The 18,691-nt window shown below is 56.5% G+C and overlaps 2 protein-coding genes across 3 annotated transcripts; both read right to left on the reverse strand.

Annotated features, from left to right (window-relative positions):
- Positions 1-1,733: 1,733 nt before the first annotated feature.
- CDKN1A (cyclin dependent kinase inhibitor 1A) lies at positions 1,734-9,184 on the reverse strand. Of its 2 annotated transcripts, none has more exons than XM_036316737.1 (3): positions 9,062-9,184; positions 4,327-4,782; positions 1,734-3,090 (listed from the first exon to the last, which is right to left on the reverse strand). In XM_036316737.1, exons 2-3 carry the CDS (start codon positions 4,769-4,771, stop codon positions 3,041-3,043), a joined length of 495 nt encoding a protein of 164 aa, XP_036172630.1. In that variant the 5' UTR covers positions 4,772-4,782; positions 9,062-9,184; the 3' UTR covers positions 1,734-3,040. The 2 variants fall into 2 exon arrangements, with proteins under 2 accessions (XP_036172630.1, XP_036172629.1); XM_036316736.1 differs by lacking the exon at positions 9,062-9,184 and adding an exon at positions 7,089-7,234.
- Positions 7,480-16,840, reverse strand: LOC118660780 (collagen alpha-1(III) chain-like). Its single transcript, XM_036318435.1, has 3 exons — positions 16,584-16,840; positions 8,994-9,125; positions 7,480-8,593 (listed from the first exon to the last, which is right to left on the reverse strand). Exons 1-3 carry the CDS (start codon positions 16,838-16,840, stop codon positions 7,657-7,659), a joined length of 1,326 nt encoding a protein of 441 aa, XP_036174328.1. The 3' UTR covers positions 7,480-7,656.
- Positions 16,841-18,691: the final 1,851 nt, after the last annotated feature.

Genomic DNA, 18,691 nt, shown 5'->3' on the forward strand with positions numbered 1-18,691 from the left:
AGGCAGTGATGGCGAACCTGCGGAGGCTGGCCCTAGGGCAGTGACGGCGAACCTGCGGAGGCTGGCTCTCAGGCAGTGATGGCGAACCTGCGGAGGCTGGCCCTAGGGCAGTGACGGCGAACCTGCGGAGGCTGGCGCTCGGGCAGTGATGGCGAACCTGCGGAGGCTGGCCCTAGGGCAGTGATGGCGAACCTGCGGAGGCTGGCTCTCAGGCAGTGATGGCGAACCTGTGGAGGCTGGCTCTCAGGCAGTGATGGCGAACCTGCGGAGGCTGGCTCTAGGGCAGTGATGGCGAACCTGCGGAGGCTGGCTCTCAGGCAGTGACGGCGAACCTGCGGAGGCTGGCTCTAGGGCAGTGATGGCGAACCTGCGGAGGCTGGCTCTAGGGCAGTGATGGCGAACCTGCGGAGGCTGGCCCTAGGGCAGTGATGGCGAACCTGCGGAGGCTGGCTCTAGGGCAGTGATGGCGAACCTGCGGAGGCTGGCCCTAGGGCAGTGACGGCGAACCTTTCGAGCTCGGCGAGTCAGCATTTTGAAAAACCCTAACTTAACTCTGGTGCCATGTCACACATAGAAAGTTTTTGATATTTGCAACCATAGTAAAGCAAAGACTTATATTTTTGATATTTATTTTATGTATTTCAATGCCATTTAACAAAGAAAAATCAACCAAAAAAATGAGTTCACGTGTCACCTCTGACACGCGTGTCATTGGTTCGCCACCACTGCTCTGGGGCGTGTCCGGCCCATCTTGCCCAGCCCCACCCCACGGGCCACCTTCTAATTAATATCCTTTCACTGTGCACGAATCCGGGTCACCAGTATATAGATAATCAGAGCACACGTGTAAAAATGCTTTGGTTTTTTTAATGTTGTATAGTATTCCACTATAGAAAGATACACAATTGACGTAGCTACTCTCCTGTTATGAGCATTTAGGTTGTTTCCAGTGGCATCTGTTAAGAATAATGTTGCCATGGCCATATCTTTTGGTGGAAATCTACTCATTTCTCTTGAAAACAAACACAGGATTAGAATTCCTGGGTCGTGAGGTAAGGCATCGGTAGAAGCTACTGCCAGTTTTCCAAAGTAGTTGAAATATATTCCCACCAGCAAGGTATACGAGTTCCAGTTACCCTTGTCAACACAATGTACTTTTTAAAAAAGAAATGTTTTTATTGGTTTCAGAGAGGAAGAGGCGAGAGAGAGACATAAATAATGGGAATCATTGATCGGCTGCCTCCTGCATTCCCCCTACTGGGGGTCAAGCCCACAACCCAGGCATGTATGTACCCTGACTGGGAATCAAACCTCCTGGTTCCTGGGTCAACCCTCACCCACGGAGCCACACTGGCCAGGCGCCTTGTTAACACTTTGCATTGTCAGCCTTTTTCACCTTAGTCATTCCGGGAGGTGCCTAGTGGTATCTGACTGTGGTTTTATTTGCATTTCCCCAGTGAGTAATGGTGTTAAGCTACAGTATGTCCTTTACTAAAAAAGACCACACAGCAAACCAAAATATTGACAATGGTGATCTTTGCAGAGGTGTGATGATTTAGTTTTTAAATTTTGCTCTTGTTTGTCCCTTTTCTGCCTGATAGCCCTTCTTTTGCTAAGCTTTTTGCATTTTTTAAATTTAAATGCTTCATTTTTTAAATGATAAAAACAACCAAAAAAAAGCCCACACCACCTCCGCCTACTTATTCTTAAAAATAACAAGGTATATTTACAAGTAAAGTTTCCAAGAAATATTTATTGAGCACCTGCTGTATATCCAGCACTGGGGGATGGGGGGGAGGGGCTGTGAGGGACACAGAGCCATACAGGATGTGGCCCCTGCCCTGTAGAGGTGTACAATCTAGTAAAGACAGGAGAGTACAGTCCAGGCCAGGATGTTACAGGAGGTGTGAAGGGTTGGGCAGACCCACTAAGTGCTTCGGCGCCTCTGGGGGCTCAGCGTTCAGCACCAGGAAAGATACAACTTGCAGGCCCGCTGTCAGCCTGCTCGTGAGCCAATCCGCAGCCTCACTCCCACCGTTTACAAGCAGCTGGCTCCTTGCTCAGCTGCTTTTCAAAGTGCAATGAATGGGAAAGGGTGGCGCAGAGGGGGAGACCCTGGGATGAGTTCCAGGGGCAGGTGTCACTCCCTCCTAGAAACATCTGCTTCCCCACCCACACATCCCTCTCAGAGAGATGGCCACTCCCGGAGGCCTGCGGACCACCCAGGCCCTGCCCCCAGGCGGAGAGGAGGGGCGCCCACTGCTCCAGCTGCCTGAGGTAGACCCTGCCCTTCAGTCCATGGAGTTGGGGGCACAGGCACCCCAGAGCAGCTGCCCAGGGCTGGGAGAGGATAGAGGGGGAGGGGAGAAGCAGAGAGGGCGCCTGGGCAGGAAGGGGCGTGAGGGAGGCTGGTGCTTTGCTGCGGGATCCTGCCTCCGCCGGCCCTCACAGGGCAGAGTGGGTAGCAGGGGCCGGGAGGGTGCCAGTCCCCACCCCTGTTCCAGCGTGGCCACCCTGAGAGGAGGCGAGGGGACTCCAATGTTTGGATGGCACCCCCCCACGCTGCTGGGCCCCTGCAAAGTGCTATCTCTTTACTTCTCTCGGGGTAAGGAAGTGGGTCTGAGAGTGAAGGAAAGGAGCAGAATGTCATACCGCCCGTGAAGCAGGGAGCAGAGGGAGCCAGGCCCCTCCCGAGCACCACCCAGCAGATGAGGGTCAGGCCGGCCCCACCTTACCTCCGGGAGAGAAGAAATCGTGAGTGTAGGATGAGGAGGTTTTAAATAATATGTAGTTTGCATAATAAAAATGCCTGGCAATCCAATAGGCCTATCATTCCGCTGTCTGTTTTCTTTAAATAATTCTAATGCCAGCAGCGGGCGGGGTGGGAAGGTGGTGGCGATCAGGCTATGTACATGAGGAGGAGTTTAAATTAAAACAGACACAATAATTAAGACACACAAACGGAAGGACTGAGGCGCAAGGTGTAGAGCGGGCCTGCGGGAGGCTGTGTTTCCAGGAGCGAGAGGCTTCCGGTGGGCGGTTAGGGCCTCCTCTTGGAGAAGATCAGCCGGCGTTTGGAGTGATAAAAATCTAAGGGGAGAGAGCAGAGGTCAGCCAGGCCAGGAGAGCCACCCAGCCAGGCCAACGGCCGAGGGGCCACGACCCCGCCCACGCTGCCAAGCACTGGACAGGGAAGAACTCCGGCACCTCCCCCGCCCCCCCCCCCCGGCCCCCCATCTCCCAGGGCGTTCACCCAGCGGCCCTTCACAGACGTGAGTGACAATGGGGCCGGATCCCTGCGCCTGCTCTAACCCAAGCTGCCCAAAACCGTGGCCACCAGTCCTAGGTGGTTATTTAAATGAACTAAAACCAAATGAAATGAAAAGTTCCCTTCCTCAGTCACACTAGCCTTGTGTCGAGAGCTCAGCAGCGCTGGTGGCTGGCGCACTGCATGTGCCTCTGAGCTCTGGGACACCCTGCTCTACGCACACCTTCGGGTCACCCGGGAAGGGCTCTGCACAGCGCCTGGCCATGTAACACTAGCTATTGTCATTATCCTTCCTGTGAGTTCCGACCCAGCTGTGGGATTCCTGGCTGCATCTCACTGAGCCTCAGTGTCCTCGCCTGTAAATGGGGGTAACGCTGGTATGCTGCTCTAAGGATGAAATGGAATGCTCTCTGTACGGCTTTGGTCCAGGCCTGGCCTACTAGGTGCTTAATGGCAACATGGCTCATTCATTATTTATCAAGCGCCTACTATGTGTCAGACACCATTCTAGGTGCTAGGGATTCAGCCATGAACAAGAGAGACACAGATCCGTTTCTCGTGGAGATAATATCCTAGTTGGGGAGACGGACAATATCAAAATAAAGAAATGGCTATTGACTGTAAAAATTGCCAAGAGAACAAAATAGGCGGGGCAGAGGGACCGGAAGTGTGTGTGTGTGATGGGGGGAAGGGGAGTTTAGTTTGGACCGAGCAGCCAGGAAATTACTATCATTAGTTTCCTCTTCATGGCAAATTCACTGTGGGTCTTTAGGAAAACCTACCTCTCTGAACCTTTTCCCTGCCTGTAAAAGGGTGGCAAGAACGTCACATGGATTGCTACAAGGACTAAGTGAAATCCACCCTAGAAATTCAGTGAAGGGCTAGCATTCAATCAATGTTCCGAATAAGGGATAGCTAGCTGGTCCTGGCTGTGTGACCTCAGGCAAGTTACTTCCCCTCTCTGAGCCTGTTTCCCCCTCCTAATGACCGGCCAGCCCTCGCATCACGAATCCTGAGTCGTGGTCCCTTGCAGTGTCATTCCCTGCGTCTGTCCTCACCTGTCATGCTGGTCTGCCGCCGTTTGCGGCCCTGAGACGTGCTCGGCCCACCTGGGGACCCCTCAGGCTGCTCAGGGGAGCGCGGCACCAGGGTGCAGGACAGTGACAGGTCCACGTGGTCCTCCTGAGCTGGCCCCTGCAGCAGGGCAGGCGAGCTGCTGGACCGCTTGCTCCTCCCCAGGCTGTCCTGGGCCCTCCTCGGCGCTGAGGACAGGTAGAGCTTGGGCAGGTCCAGGCTCCACACCCGCTCCCAGGCGAAGTCACCCTCCAGCGGTGTCTCGGTGACGAAGTCGAAGTTCCATCGATCACAGGCCTCCTGCACGCAGCTGGCCATCAGAGCATCGCAGTCTCGCTGCAGCTGCTCGCTGTCCACGGGGCCGAACAGGCGGCGGCAGGCCCTGCTGCCGCGGGGGATCGGGCGGGCATCCCGGGATGGCTCGGACATGGTGCCTGCAGCTGAGAGACAGGAACACCCTGGTCACTAGGGAAACGGGCCGGGCTCTGCTCGGGGCGGGGGAGGTCTTCCTATGAGAACAGGAGGTGGGAGGGTGACTGTGGCTCCTTCCAGCTGCTTTCCCACCACCTCCTTCCCACAGGGCCCCAACCTCCTACCATCAAACACTGGGTGGGGGCAGAGCTCAGCCAGCATGGCACCCCAGGGTGACTGGGAGAGCGGGCAGCTAAAGGGCAAGCTTATGTCAACAAAGCTTATTGCAATGTCAGGGATCAAGGGCCTGTTTACCACCCGGTATTATCAGCTAAAATCAATTTACTTTCCCCCCTGAGGTGTCCCTCATGAGTGTGAATGCCCCAAGTACGTGTGAATTTCGAGTCCAGCTCCCCAGCCTTGGCCAGGAGGTCAGTTCCCCAATGAATGGACAGGCTGACAGAGCTCCTCCAGCCTCCTGAGTCCCTTCCCGGATGCCCGTGTGGGATAACCCCGCTCTAGCGCTTCAGAGGACCCTGGGCTTTTGGAGGCAAACACCTGGGGTCTGGGCCTACCTTTGCTGCTTCCTATCTAAGCTTTGAATAAGTCGCTTAATGGCTCTGGGCCTCAGTTTCCTCAACTGTAAAACTGGCTCCATGGAAGTTTAAGAGGATGGCCGTTGAAGCATGAGCAAGCAAATGGCCAGGGAGTCTTTCTAGGCAAGGCGGGTGGCAGAGAGTGGCAGGCTGTATCTCATGGTTAAGAGCGAGGGCTATGGAGCAGGACTGCCCGGGTGGGGACACAGGCTCTGCTGGTTGACCCTGGACAAGTGGCTTAACTTCTCTGGGCTCTATTTTCCTCGTCTGTAAAATGGAGACGATAATAGTAAACATCTCAGAGGACAGGTGTGAGGATTAACTGAATAGAGAATGTGCTTAGAGCAGCACCTGGTATACAGAAGTGCTTGGAAAACAGAAGTATTATTGTTTCTCTCTGCCTTCAGCTCTGGCTGAGCCTCCACCCAGACAGCAGCTGACAGGTGCTGTCGGCTGGGCCTTTCACAGAGTTGTCATCAGCGAGTGGCCTGGGGCTGAGGAGGAGCTGGGCTGGGCAGGGAAGAGCCGTGATTTCTCCCAGGCTGAGCCACATCCTGCCAGGCCCATGGTGACTGAAGTCTAGACTGCCTTGAAGCCCCTGTCCCATACTGTCTGCACCCAAGGAACCCGTTCTGCAAGCAAAGAAAATTAAAGGCGGCCGGTCTCCCCGGTTCCTCTCCTCCCACGTCAGGGAGCACTGGCACTCCCTGCCCTGCTCTGGCCTGACTCCAGGGCTGAGCGGCTGCACGAAATTGTCAGGGACTGGCTTTTCCTGGGGACAAGTCCTGATTTGCAGGCTCTGAAGGCAAAAGCTTTGCTGAGGGATCTCCTGGGACAGGAAGCCTGGACTCATGACACACCTATTGCTCCCCATTCCCCCCCACCCCACCATGAGTGCAGCCCACATCTCAGCTGATAGGGGAGGGGCGGCACTTGGCGACCTCAGACCAAGTTTAAAGGGCAGAAGAGACAGGAGATTTGCCCCCAAACCATACAACTAAAAATGGTCAAAGGCCTCTGCCCCACAGAGGGGTTACACAGTGCAGAGCCTTCAAATAACTTTGCCCACCGTCTTCAGGGCAAGGATTGAAATTTATTTGTATATTCTTACATGCCAGGGCTGTTGTAAGAAGTTTCCAAATACTAATTTTCCTAAAATATGGGTACATTCATTCTTTTTTACAGAAGAGGTAACCAAGGCTCAGAGAAGTTAAGTAACTTTCCCAAGGCCACACAGCTCACAGGTAGCACAGCCAGGATTCTAACCCATGCCTATTTACCCTGAGTTCTGTGCTCTGGTGTTGAACTCTGCTCTCTCACTCATTTCAAGGTTTCCTACCCAGAAAGGCTCGTTGGAATGACTTGGAGAGCTTTATCAAAATGTAGATCCATAGGCCCCTCCCTCCCCAGACCAACCTAATTCAAATTGAAGGGGATTTAAGTCTTTGCCAGTTCCCCAGAGGGGCACACAGAGGGGACACACGGGGACCCTGACATGGACATGCTAGGCCTCGTGCCTCGGGGCTCGTGGAGCGGCTCTATCTGGAAGCTGGATATTCCTTGGCTTCCAGGAGCGAGGACGGGACCCTAATCCAGGCAGCGACCCCCTCTCCTTCTACCACCCCTGCCCTTACGGCTCAGCTAGGGCCCATGGAAATCTGCTCTCGCCCCCATTATCATAACTCCCAGCTCAGGGGAAACTCACGCACAAGCCCTGGTTTTACACACAAGAAACTGACCCTAGACAGCCTTCTTCGTTGGCCGTCGTGCTTTAGACGTCAGCCAGTTTCAATTCCCGAGTAAATAGGAAGCGCTCGGAAAGCTCTGCTGAGCCAGGGGGGGCTCTCTTTAGGGGCCGTTGCAGGGCGGGGAGGGGGGCCGCCTGTGATGAGCCTGGGGGGGCCGCGGGAGGAAAGGCGGGCGAAGCCGCACTCCGCGGGACGCGTGTGCTGTTCGCGGCGGGGCCGGAAGGGGGCGCCAGCCTCCAGGAAATCACGCGCGGGGCGGGGGTGCGGGGGCCGAGCCGGGACTTGGACTGCGGAGGGAGTTGTGATGAGTCAGTTTCCTGCAAAGCGCTCCCTGCCCGCCAAAACTCCGCTTCCACTCCGGCTGCGTCACTCCCAGCTGAGGAAGGGGAGGGGGCGGGGGGCGGGGGGCGGCGAACACGTCACGCTGACCCAGCCGGGCTTCCCAAACCGCCGGCTGCGGGGAAACCGCGCGCTCTGGCGCCATCTGTCACTCACACGCACACAGCGCGGGCACACACTCACACGCACAACACACTCACTCACACACACACACGTGCACTCACATACACACACGCACATTCACACACACACGCGCGCGCGCACTCACACACACGCACTCACACACGCGCACACACTCACACGCACTCGCGCGCGCGCACAGGCGCGCAGGACCTGGTCCCTCCACCTTATCTCCACGCCCAAAGCCCGGCTGAGTCAGACCCCTGGAAAATAAAAATAGACGGGAGCCAAGAAAACAAAACAGCCCGAAAGTCCTCCCCGAAACGCGACTGGAGGGCGGGAGGCGGGCGCTGCCTGGACGCCCTGACGTGCCAAACCCGGTTCCAAGATTCCTCCCGGGAGGAGGCCCAGTGCCCCCACCTGGTCGCGGGACGAGCGGCGGCACCCGAAGGGCCCTCCCGCTGCGCTCAGCCCTGGCCTTGGCGGGGGGGGGGGGGGGGGGGGGGGGGGGGTTCTGGGCTGGCCCGGGTCCCACCTCAAGCCCCTGACTCAGCGCCCTGCAAAGCCTCACCCTCCGAGTTTCGACCCCACCCCGCGTCCCACCCGGCGACACCGCACATCCAGGGCTCCGCTGTGCAGAGCCCACCCGGCCCCGCAGCCCGTCGCCCCGGAGGGCAGGCTGGGCCGGGGTCCCCGACGCCCCGGAGGGCAGGCCGGGCCGGGGTCCCCATCGCCCCGGAGGGCAGGCTGGGCCGGGCCGGGCGGCGGTGGGAGAGGTGCGTGGGTCCCAGCGCTTCCCGATTGACGGGCTGCAGCGCGCCCACCCGCGCGGGGCCGCGGCTCCGGGGCGCGGGGCGGGCCTCCCGGGAGCACGGTGCCAGCCAAATGGGTCACTGTGCTGGCGGGGGCCGGGCCTGGCCGGGGCGAGGCCGGGGACTGGTGGGCGCCCTGCCCGCCGCCTGGGGGTGTTCGGGACTCCGCCGGTCCATCCCTGGTCCGGAGTCTCCGGTCCCCGCGAATCACCTCCTCGCTGGCCCCTAAGGGACATGCCCGACTCAGATCCACGACTGGGACACAGCCCGCGACCTCAGTGCCCAGCGGGCAGCGGGCCCCACGGCAGCCGGGACCCCGACCTCAGCGGCTGGGGTGGGGGGGCGGGTCCGAGAGCCTCCTGGGCGCGGGTCCCAAGGAACCTGCTGCGCTGGGCGCTCCCGCCGGCGGCCTGGCGCCTACCGCGGCTTCACCGGCTCCGCGAGCCCGCCGCGCCCGTCCACGCCCTCCGCGCCCCGACTTTCCAGGGAAAGGGCCGTGGCAACGGGTCCCTCGCACTCGCGTCCCTCCCCCCGTTCGGGGTCTCCGGCGCATCCCGATGCCCGTCCCACGCGCAAACCCGAGGCCCACGCACGCCCTTCCCCGGTGCACACAGCTCGCACACACCCGTGGGCACACAGACGCGCGGGTTCCCAGCCCAGCCGGGTCCGTCCCAGGGGCCGCGGCTCCCTCACCTCCGACGGTCTCTGCGTCTCGCGAATCGAACCGGCTCCGGATCCCAGGCTGCCACCCGAGCAGCTGCTCAGCCCTCAGCTGCCGCCGCCCGGCGCTCAGCTGGTTTATAAACTGTGAGGGGCGGGACCGGCTGCTCGGGCCACAGCGCCGGCACCGCCCTCCCCGGGGACACCGCCCCTCCCCTGCACCCGGCGGAGCTCTACGTCCCTCCCTGTGTCCCGGTCCCTCCAACTGCCTGAGCTTGCCCATTTCCCCCACGAACTGAGCCACAAATGTGGGGTTTTTTGGTTGGGAAGTGAGTTGGTGCTCCCCAGGAGGGATGGCACTGGTAAGATAAGCCCCCTTTCTGACCCTGATAAATAAATAAAAATCCATAACTAATAACAATAATGCACCTCACTCTGCAATTCCCAGAAAAGCCCCATATGGTACCACCACTATTCCCACCATCCCTCACCACAGCGCCTCTCCCCAAGCACCAGGGGGACCCAGACACCCCAACAAAGCCCCTGATTCCGCAGATGAGGCCCCCAGAACTAACGGGGTGCAGAGGGGTGCTTGGCAATGCCGCGGAACAGGAGGGAACTGGGGAGCTTCTCAGAAAGGGCATCCTGTCTCCCGGGCAAGTCCTGCATTGCACGGCCTCCCTGAACCCGACCCTGCTCCCCACACCCCCCTCTCTCCCTCAACAGAAGAAACCTCTGTGACTGCCCTAGGCTTGACGCTAGGAGGGGGAGAAGGCCGTTCCACACACAGCCCACACACTGCTGGGGAAACTGAGGCAGAGAAGTTCCTGACCTTACATCATGCAGCAAACAACTGGCCACAGTTGGATCACAGGCGTTGTGCCTCCCGTCAGAGTTCTCTGCTCGTTGCCCTCTCTATTTCAGAGGCTCTAGAGAATGAGGGAAGCACCCAGGACCCCCCATTTCCAGACAGCTTACGGCGGTGACACTGATGAAGGGCAATTCTGCAAGTGTCCCTGGTGCTTCTGACAGATGCAGAGCAAGTGAGGTGCCCCTATGTTCCCCCCAACCTCCACACCCTGTCCCCCCTTGGGCCCCCATCTTTGCCCCTTCCTTCACCTAAGGCATTTGCAGTTTCTGATTTTAAAAAAAAGAATTGCATGGAACAGTGTAAATCTGTACAGGAATCCCACTGGAAAGTTAAATCCAGGCTTAGAGCAGCTACAATTATTGACATGGAGGGCTGTTCAGTGTCTGGAAATCTATGCCCAGACATGCCCAGTCTTCTTCCTCTCGCACAGCTGACCTCAGGGAGAACAACACTCCTTCTTCTCGCTTCCCTCCCCCCTCCACACACACACACATGCCCGCACCCTCCCCCCCAACACACACACACACACATGCCCGCCCCCCGAAGGCCGGCTGTCAGAAGTCCAACAGAAGGCGGCACATCCTCCTGCTGCCTTGAATCCCCTGGGCTTCCAGGCATTGCAAATAGACTGGACATTGTCTGCCTGTTTACTTTGGGGGAAAACATTTTAATGAAGCTTGTACTGAACAACGTACAGTGTTGTGGCCTGGAGCTTCACAATGAAATAATTCTTTTTGTTGTTGTTGAGAAATGAAGGATTTTTTGTTGTGGTGGTGGGGTTTTCTTGTGTGTGTGTGTGTGGGGGGGGGGGTTACCTCTAGCTCATTACCACCAGCACCACAATAGAATTCAACAAATATTTCTAAAAGCCCCTACTGCTCCCAACCATACACATGAATGCGAACCCAGGCATGTTCTTAAAGGAGGACCTCTACCCTGGAGAGGGCAAAGGAGCACGTTGTTAGAAGTCACACAGGCGATCTGACTCCCAAAACACACACACACACACACACACACACACGCACACGCACACGCACACACACGCACGCACGCACACACACACAAAACAGATCTCAAGCCAACCCCAAGGAATATGCTGAACACTGCATATTCTGTTCAGAAAAGCTCAGACCAAGGTCTCCCTGGGGTCTGGGGTTCTTCTGTCTCCTATTACCCCCCCTTTTCCACCCAAAGCAGGCAGCCCCCTGGACAAAACAGCCATCAGCCTCTTCTATGCCAGGTCTCAGCGTGCTGGCGCATGTTCCTGAGGGCCAGGGGGCAGGCAGGGCAGGGGGCAGGCTCTCAGAAAGCTGCGTCTTAGTGATGGGGCAAGGCTCAACCTGGGGGAGAAAAGGTCCAGATCACACACTGCCCCCCCCAACCCTGCCAGCCCCCCCCCTCCCCCCGCCCCCAGGCAGGGAGGTGAGGATGGAAAGGAAAAGTGGAAAGCCCAAGCCTGAAAAAGGAGGATGTGAGGAGGACTCAGTGGTGGTGCAGGAACTTCCCAAGAAGGGAGAGGAAGTGCTGGGAACAATGTCACCATTTCTCAGAAAAGGCCCCAGGCGCCCCAAAGCGGGCAGCCTGTTTTCAGAGGAATTTACCTCCACACTGGCTCCCAGGAAGTGAGACCCCAGAGAAGAGACAGAACAGAGATATTACATTACTAAGCAGAAGCCCTGCTTTGTTGTTGTTGATAAGGAGGAACGAAATTGAGACACGCCTCCCCCACCCGCCACCCCGCTGTTCCTGACCCACTGGGGACGTACCCAGATCAGCATACAGCATACAGATCAGGACTGACCATGCAGTGAGGCAGAGAAATTTGTGACTAAATTTGTGCTACACAAATACTTCCAGCTGGCATCACTAAGCTGGAAATTTCACCTTGCTAAGCCTGAAATTTCACTGTGAGAAATTCATTCCTTTGTCATGAATCCTGTTTATCCTATATAATAAAGAGGTAATATGCAAATTAACCCTCACACCCTCACAAGATGGCTGCCTACAACCAGGCCGGTAGGGGGGTTAGTGAGGGATGACCGAACAACTGAACAGCAGGCTGCAAGGGGCTACCAGGTCGGCAGGGGGGGCCGTGAGGAGCAACCAGGCCAGCGGTGGGGGGGGGGGGGGCAGTTGGGGGCAACCAGGCCAGAGGGAGGGGGGGAAGTTAGGGGTGACCAGGCCAGCAGGGGAGGTGCAGTTGGGGGCAATCAGGCCAGCAGGGGGCGCCGTTGGGCGTGACCAGGCAGGCAGGCAGGTGAGTGATTAGGAGCCAGCAGTCCAGGATTGTAAGAGGGATGTCCGACTCCCGGTTTAGGCCTGATCCCCAGGATCGGGCCTAAACCGGCAGTCGGACATCCCCTTAGGGGTCCCGGATTGGAGAGGGTGCAGGCTGGGCTGTGAGGACCCCCCTCCCATGCATGAATTTCATGCACCGGGTCTTTAGTTATTAAATAAGATCATATAGGCAAAGTGCTTAGCATATTAGTTATTATTATTGCTATACAAACACCTCCAAGGAAGGCATCCATTGAAACTGAGCAATCATTTGCACTTACGTGGTGTCTTCGGTAGGTTTCCCAGAATACACACTCTGAAGTGGAGATTTGCTTGGAGGATATTTCTTGGGGAGTACATGCGCAATCAACACCCGTGTAAAGAAAAGAGGACTGAGCTGAGAGAGAGGAGTTGGGTTGTGATGGGGGCTGGAGGTTGAGCCCATAGGGAGCTCTGGAGCTAGGCTGGTCCTGCAGAGCTCCCTGAAGCAAGGGGCAGGGCCTTATACCCCTGCTTCCTCCTGTCATTTGAATGTGGCTACCCCTGGAGTAGGAGGGCACATGACCCTTATCTATGTCCGATTCCTAAGAAAGGACTCGACTGAAAGCATTAGCAGCCAACACTCCCCGTGGAGAGAATGAGTTGGGGTCCTGTGGAGGGTTCTGGGTGGCACAGCTCAGTGTGAATGAGTTGATCTGGTCATTGAGGGACTAGAAGGTGGTGAGGCAATACAGTGGATATGGCCCCCTGAGGAGTGAAGGGCCCGCACATATGGTTCCCTCTTCCTGGAATGACTGTTCCTGACCAACCGACACCACCTTCACTCCTTTCTCCACTGACCGAACTCCTATTGATCCTTCATGGCCCAACTTACATGACCCTTTGGCGGGAGGCCTTCTCAGAGCGCCCGTGGCTCCTGGAGCTCCTGGCGAGCAGTCCACTCCACTCTGCTTTGCCGCCTGCTCGGTGAGCGTGCCCCCTGCATCACCTGAGCTGGGAACCTGCAGGGGATGAGCCCGTATTTTATTCATCTTTGTACTTTGGAGGCCCAGCAGCCTCGGCTGAATGTTTAGAGAAGGGCCATTTTTAGCCTGCACTCTGAGATTAGACGTCGGTGTCTTTAAAAATCAACGACACCCTCCTGTGAATTTCCCTCCTGTCCTGACCCCTTCCTTCCCTACCTCGACGTAAACACTCCCTTGAATCTTATGTTGAACTTCCCTTTGTTTTCAATAGTTTTGTCACATGTGGGCACCATAGTCATCCTCACCCATCTGTCTACAGGCTCATCTTCTACATTTCCCAGCACTCCCTGGCAGGTTAGACAGGGTCATGTGACTCTTTCTAGCCAGTGAAATGTGAGCATAAGTGACACTGTCTCCTTGGGGCTGAGACCCGTGAAGTTCTCCAGTCCTGTCCTCCATGGCTATGGCCAAAGTGAGGTCTCATCTCAACATGGCGGTGCCTCCACCAGCCTGGGATCCCGAGAGACGGTGTGGAGCAGAGCACCCCGCCAGCCTGTGTGGGATACGTGTGTGAGAAGGAAGTAACCCTTTGTTGTGTGAAAGTCACTGAACTGTGGAGGTGGTTTGTTACTGGGGCATAACCTACCTAAGATTTAGCCATGTGGCTGTGGGGTTGTGGTTTGTGGAAGTCTGTGGCACCCAATGCAGTGTATCCCTGGGTAGTCACACCCTTTTGTCGCTGTGTCCCCCTCGCCCCCCACCCCCACTGAATATGCCTGGCTTGTATCTCTTTTAGCCAACAGAATGGGACAAAAGTAACCCGGTGGCCATCCCAGGCTTAAGCCTTGAGAAGGCCTAGCAGCTTCTGCTTCTGCATTCCTGAGGACCTGGAGCTACCTGTGAGAAGTGTGACTGCTCTGAGCCCACCATGCTGGGAGAAGGCATATGGAGGGAGAGGCCACATGCAAGACACCGGCGGGCCTCCCCCGGAATAGGCCCAGCTGATCTCCTAGCTGGCGAGTGGGACCATCTTGAGAATTGATCTTTCAGCCCCAGTTGAAGCCACATGAAGTGGGGACAAACCATCCCCAGGGAGCCCCTGCCTAATTGTGTAGGGTTGTGAGCAAGAAAATGGTGTGTCTGCCACTATATTTTGGTTTGTTATGCAGCCGTATGTTATGAAAACAGGGCTCAGTCATGTTCACTGTTATTTCACATCCAGCGATCCCTTCTCCTTTCAATGGGCACTTAGGTTATTTCCAATTTTGCATTATTTTACAGAGGGCTGCTGTGATTATTCTTACCCATGTGTCTCGGGCACATGTGCAAGAGCTTCTCTTGGATGTACACCGAGGAATAGAATTGCCCTCACAATCTTTCTGCTAGGAGAAAAGTGATTGGAGAAGCCTAACACCTAGGGCAGTGGTTCTCAACCTTCTGGCCCTTTAAATACAGTTCCTAACCATAAAATTATTTTCGTTGCTACTTCATAACTGTAATGTTGTTACTGTTATGAATCGTAATGTAAATATTTGATATGCAGGATGGTCTTAGGCGACCCCTGTAAAGTGTTGTTCGACCGCCGAAGGGGTCGCGACCCACAGGTTGAGAACCACTGACCTAGTGTTTGGGTCTCACTGTCTATCTGTCTCTTTCAGGATTGTTGGAATAAGTCTAGAGCATGAACACATGTTAGGGATTATCATTGCTTGCATTTTTGTGGAGGGACAAAAAGGAATCCAAAGGAATGAAGCACTAATGGTGGAATTTCAGATACTGTGACACCTGGGAGCAGACATTTGGTGGCAAGGGCAACTGCCCACAGACACTGCCCAGTCTTCTGAGCTGGCCTTCAAAGACCCCAAGACATCCCTCTCCCCAGGCGAGGAGCTCAGAACAGCCTTCTGGATGATCCCCGCAGAGTAGGAATTATGCATTCTTCCTGTTTGTTTTCTTCCCTAACTAATGATTTTTAAGCCCCTCCTAAGAAAAAGTCCCACATACATCAAAGTTCTGAGGCCCCTGGGTTTGGATCTTCTGATTGCATGGCAGCGTGGAGTCTTACAAAGTGCTTTCAGGATCTCGGATCCATGATCTCACTCCTCACCTCTCACCCTTTCTGCCCCCATCCAGGACAGGTGTTTTAGACTCACACTACAGGGGGGAATGGAGGCCCCATGGTGACACAGGCAGAGTCAGGGCAGACCCAGGGCTCCGGTCGTGGCCTCCCCCTCTCTGCTCCCCTGCCCCCCATCAGCTGCTTGCCCTTGTCTTCGCTTCCCTAGGATAGCTCTGAGTGACACACGTGCTCATAATGCCACCAGAGCCACTGTGAAATGCAACAGCTGCAACCCCAAGCCCCAAATGCTGGTGGCCCCACTGGAGCGGAGCCAGGGAAGAGATGATAGTTCCCTCCCCCACCCCATCTCGCAGTGGCTTCTAACAACCTTGCCCCCTGCTGGGAGGAATGATTGCCTAAGTCTCCTCTTGGGTAAATGCCCGCAGCTCACGGCCAGACTTAGGAAGGGAAGCAGGGCTATGTGTTAACTAGTTGGGGTAACACTGTAAACTCCCACATTTCAGCGATAACCCAAGAGGAGTTTATTCCTTACTCACATCTGAAGACAGTTGAGGTGCTCTGGTGGCCGAGGGGCTGAACTCCCTGGCTGAGGGGACTTTCCATCCTGTGGCTCCATGTCCTGAGGCCCCGGGACCTCTGCCTCCAGCCGGAGGGAGGGGGACGTGCAGGAGGCGTGGTTTCCTCACACCTGCCGCAGAAGGCGCTGGGCCAACTCCCACCCACCTTCCTTCCAGGAACTTGTCATGTGGCCCCACCTAGACGCAAGGGTCCACACAGTCCCGGGGTGGGGGCATAGGCTTGTGATGGGCACAGGCTTGCTGGCCGTCTCTGCCTCAGTGGGGGAGTGAGGCAGAGGAGAGCCCTTCCTCCCCTCCTCCTTCCACGTGAGTCGTTTCCCGCCGAGTGTCTGGACATGGCCCCCACAGGATCAGGGCCACCATAAGCGGGGTGTTCTTGGACGGCAATATCTTTTTTCCGGTACAACCTGGTATGTATTAGTAGTTTGATCAGAGATAGCCAAAGGCCACCATTCTGGGGGAGTCCTGGAATTTCGGGCTGTTTCTAGCGGTAGGCTGAATGGCCTCCGCTTACCAACTGGATGAGGTTTGCCCAAGCCACAGTCCAAAAGCTGCATCGCCAAGATGCTAAGATAGAGCCCCGTTCCCGCTGCGGCCTGCGGTGATGGATACCGATAGACAGTGGGAAGCAGAGCCGGGTAGTTCGTCCTCATCAGGAAAACGGCCCAGTTCTATGCTCGATGCCATGGGCAGCCACGTTCAGAGCCGGAACTGGGGCCCCCGCCTCTCTAACTGAGGAGCTTGCGCTGTGGGGCTCTCAGTGATGAGAGAGTCCCAGACCCACCTGGCAGGGCCCGAGGGCTGAGGTGGACGGGAGCTATAGGAATCTGAAGCTACAGGGGAAAAGAATAAGGACTGGTTGGCGCTGGGGGCAAGGGGCTCGTTCTTGGCTGGAGGAATCTGACGTGGTTGCCTTCGTGGCAGCTGCTGCTGCTGCTTCCTCAGTTTGGCTCGTGGGTTCCTGAACCACGTTTTGATTGTTAAGTCCAGTGGCTTGAGTTTCACAGCGACTTCCTTCTGGAGAGTTTTATCTGGAGACATGGTGTAGCTACATAGATCCCCCAGCGGGCCATGCTGAGTATGCATGAAGGAGGGGCGTCTTGTGTGTGTGTGTGTGTGTGTGTGTGTGTGTGTGTGTGTGTGTGTGTGTGTGTGTTTAATGTATAGTTTCATTGATTTCAGAGAGGAAGGGAGAGGGAGAGAGGGAGAAACATCAACGATGAGAGAGAATCGTTGATCGGCTGCTTCCTGTACGCGCCACACTGAGGATCGAGCTGGCAACCCAGGCATGTGCCCTGACAGGGAATCAAACCAGGAATCGAACCGTGACCACCTGTTTCATAGGTCGATGCTCAACCACTGAGCCACTCCGGCCAGGCGAATGAGGTGCACCTTTGGTGCTTCTTCCGTGTTGTGGGACCAGCTGGGTTCTGTTCATGCTGGAATCATCCACGTGGTTAAAAGGGGATTCTCGGGGCCATTCTGTTCATCAGAGGCACTGACCGCTGGGAGGAAACGCCGTGATCAACTTTGTCTTGTAACAGGTCGGTGCTGTAACCACTCATGTTGACAAAAGAGAAGGTGCAGGGGGTCCCAGGGCCCCTCTGGCCACGGGGCACCGGAGGGCTGCCTCGGCAGGACTGTCCTGGGTCCCGTGGGCGCCCCCTCTTAAGCCTGCTGGATGTGTCTCTCTGAAAATGCAGCTTCTTTAGTGCCCCGACCTCAGTATCGTTTCCATAAAATGGGCGCTTTCATATCCGTGACCTTCCAGCCTCCCGGAGAGGTTGGAGAGAATGAGGTGGATGTGAAGCTCCCCCAGCTCCAAGGGAGGAAACCAGGACACACAGCAGGGCCATTCCTCCCTCTGGGACAAGGTTTGCTCTGTTTTCACAAGTCAACACGACAGCCCGTGAGAAGTCACTGCTCTGAGTGCAGGAAACCCCTTCCTCACACGCCCATCAGCACAGCTGCTGGGGCCCAGGAGGGCTCGAAGGGAAGGCCTTTCCTTGCCCCAAATGCGGGTACACAGACCCTGACTGGTTCTTGATGGGGGCAGGTAGGAGGGAGGGGGAGCCAGCCTAGACCTGTGGGGGGTAGGAGGGGGAGACCGCAGGGAAGGCCAGGCCTTTGGGGCACCTTGCAGATGCCTGAACCCCCTCCACTGGGCCCCCTTCCCCTAGCGCGGTGATTCTCGCCCTAGAGAGTTGGGGGGAAGGGACCTTGTACAAAGTGCTCTGGCCCTACGTGCACCTGGCCTCTCTGGAAGGGGGCACTGCAAACAGTGGGGGGCTGCTCCCCAAGAGAGGAGCAGGTCCGCTGGGGGCCACCGGCAGGGACCTCCAGCACCGCTGCGTCACTGTGGATAGCGCCCCCTTGAGTCATGCTGGGCAAAACCTGCCTGTCTTGGGGTACAAGGTAGGCTTATTTCTCATAATATACATTTTTAAAATAGTTAATATCATTTTAAATAATAATTAACACAATTTTAAAAACATACCCCACGTTCTGGTTCTATCTGAATCTACTGAAGTAAAACTGGGCGAGGGCCAGCTGCACAAGGGCATGGGCACTATTCTGAAAAATCTCCTCCCCGCCCCCTCTCAGCTTTGGGAACCCTGATTTAGTCCATCGGTGCTGGGGCCCCTCTCACCTTCGGAAGCTCTCAGCAGACCCTGGGGAATAGGTGAGGAGGGAGCTCAGGCCCAGTGAGCAGGAGGCCAGCTTTGCCCCTCCTCCTGAAGCCCTGAGCAGCCCCTCCCCCCCTCCCCACAAGCCCTGCATCAGCATCTCCGGCCACAGCTTGGCCGCCCAGCTCAGCGGCCTTGCCCGGGCTTGCCTTTGGTTGCATCAGCCTCTGGCCGTGCTGGGTGTCAGAGGAGCAAGCCTCCCACT

Source organism: Myotis myotis, unplaced genomic scaffold (genome assembly GCF_014108235.1).
Source record: "Myotis myotis isolate mMyoMyo1 unplaced genomic scaffold, mMyoMyo1.p scaffold_m19_p_7, whole genome shotgun sequence".
Lineage (NCBI taxonomy): Eukaryota > Metazoa > Chordata > Mammalia > Chiroptera > Vespertilionidae > Myotis > Myotis myotis.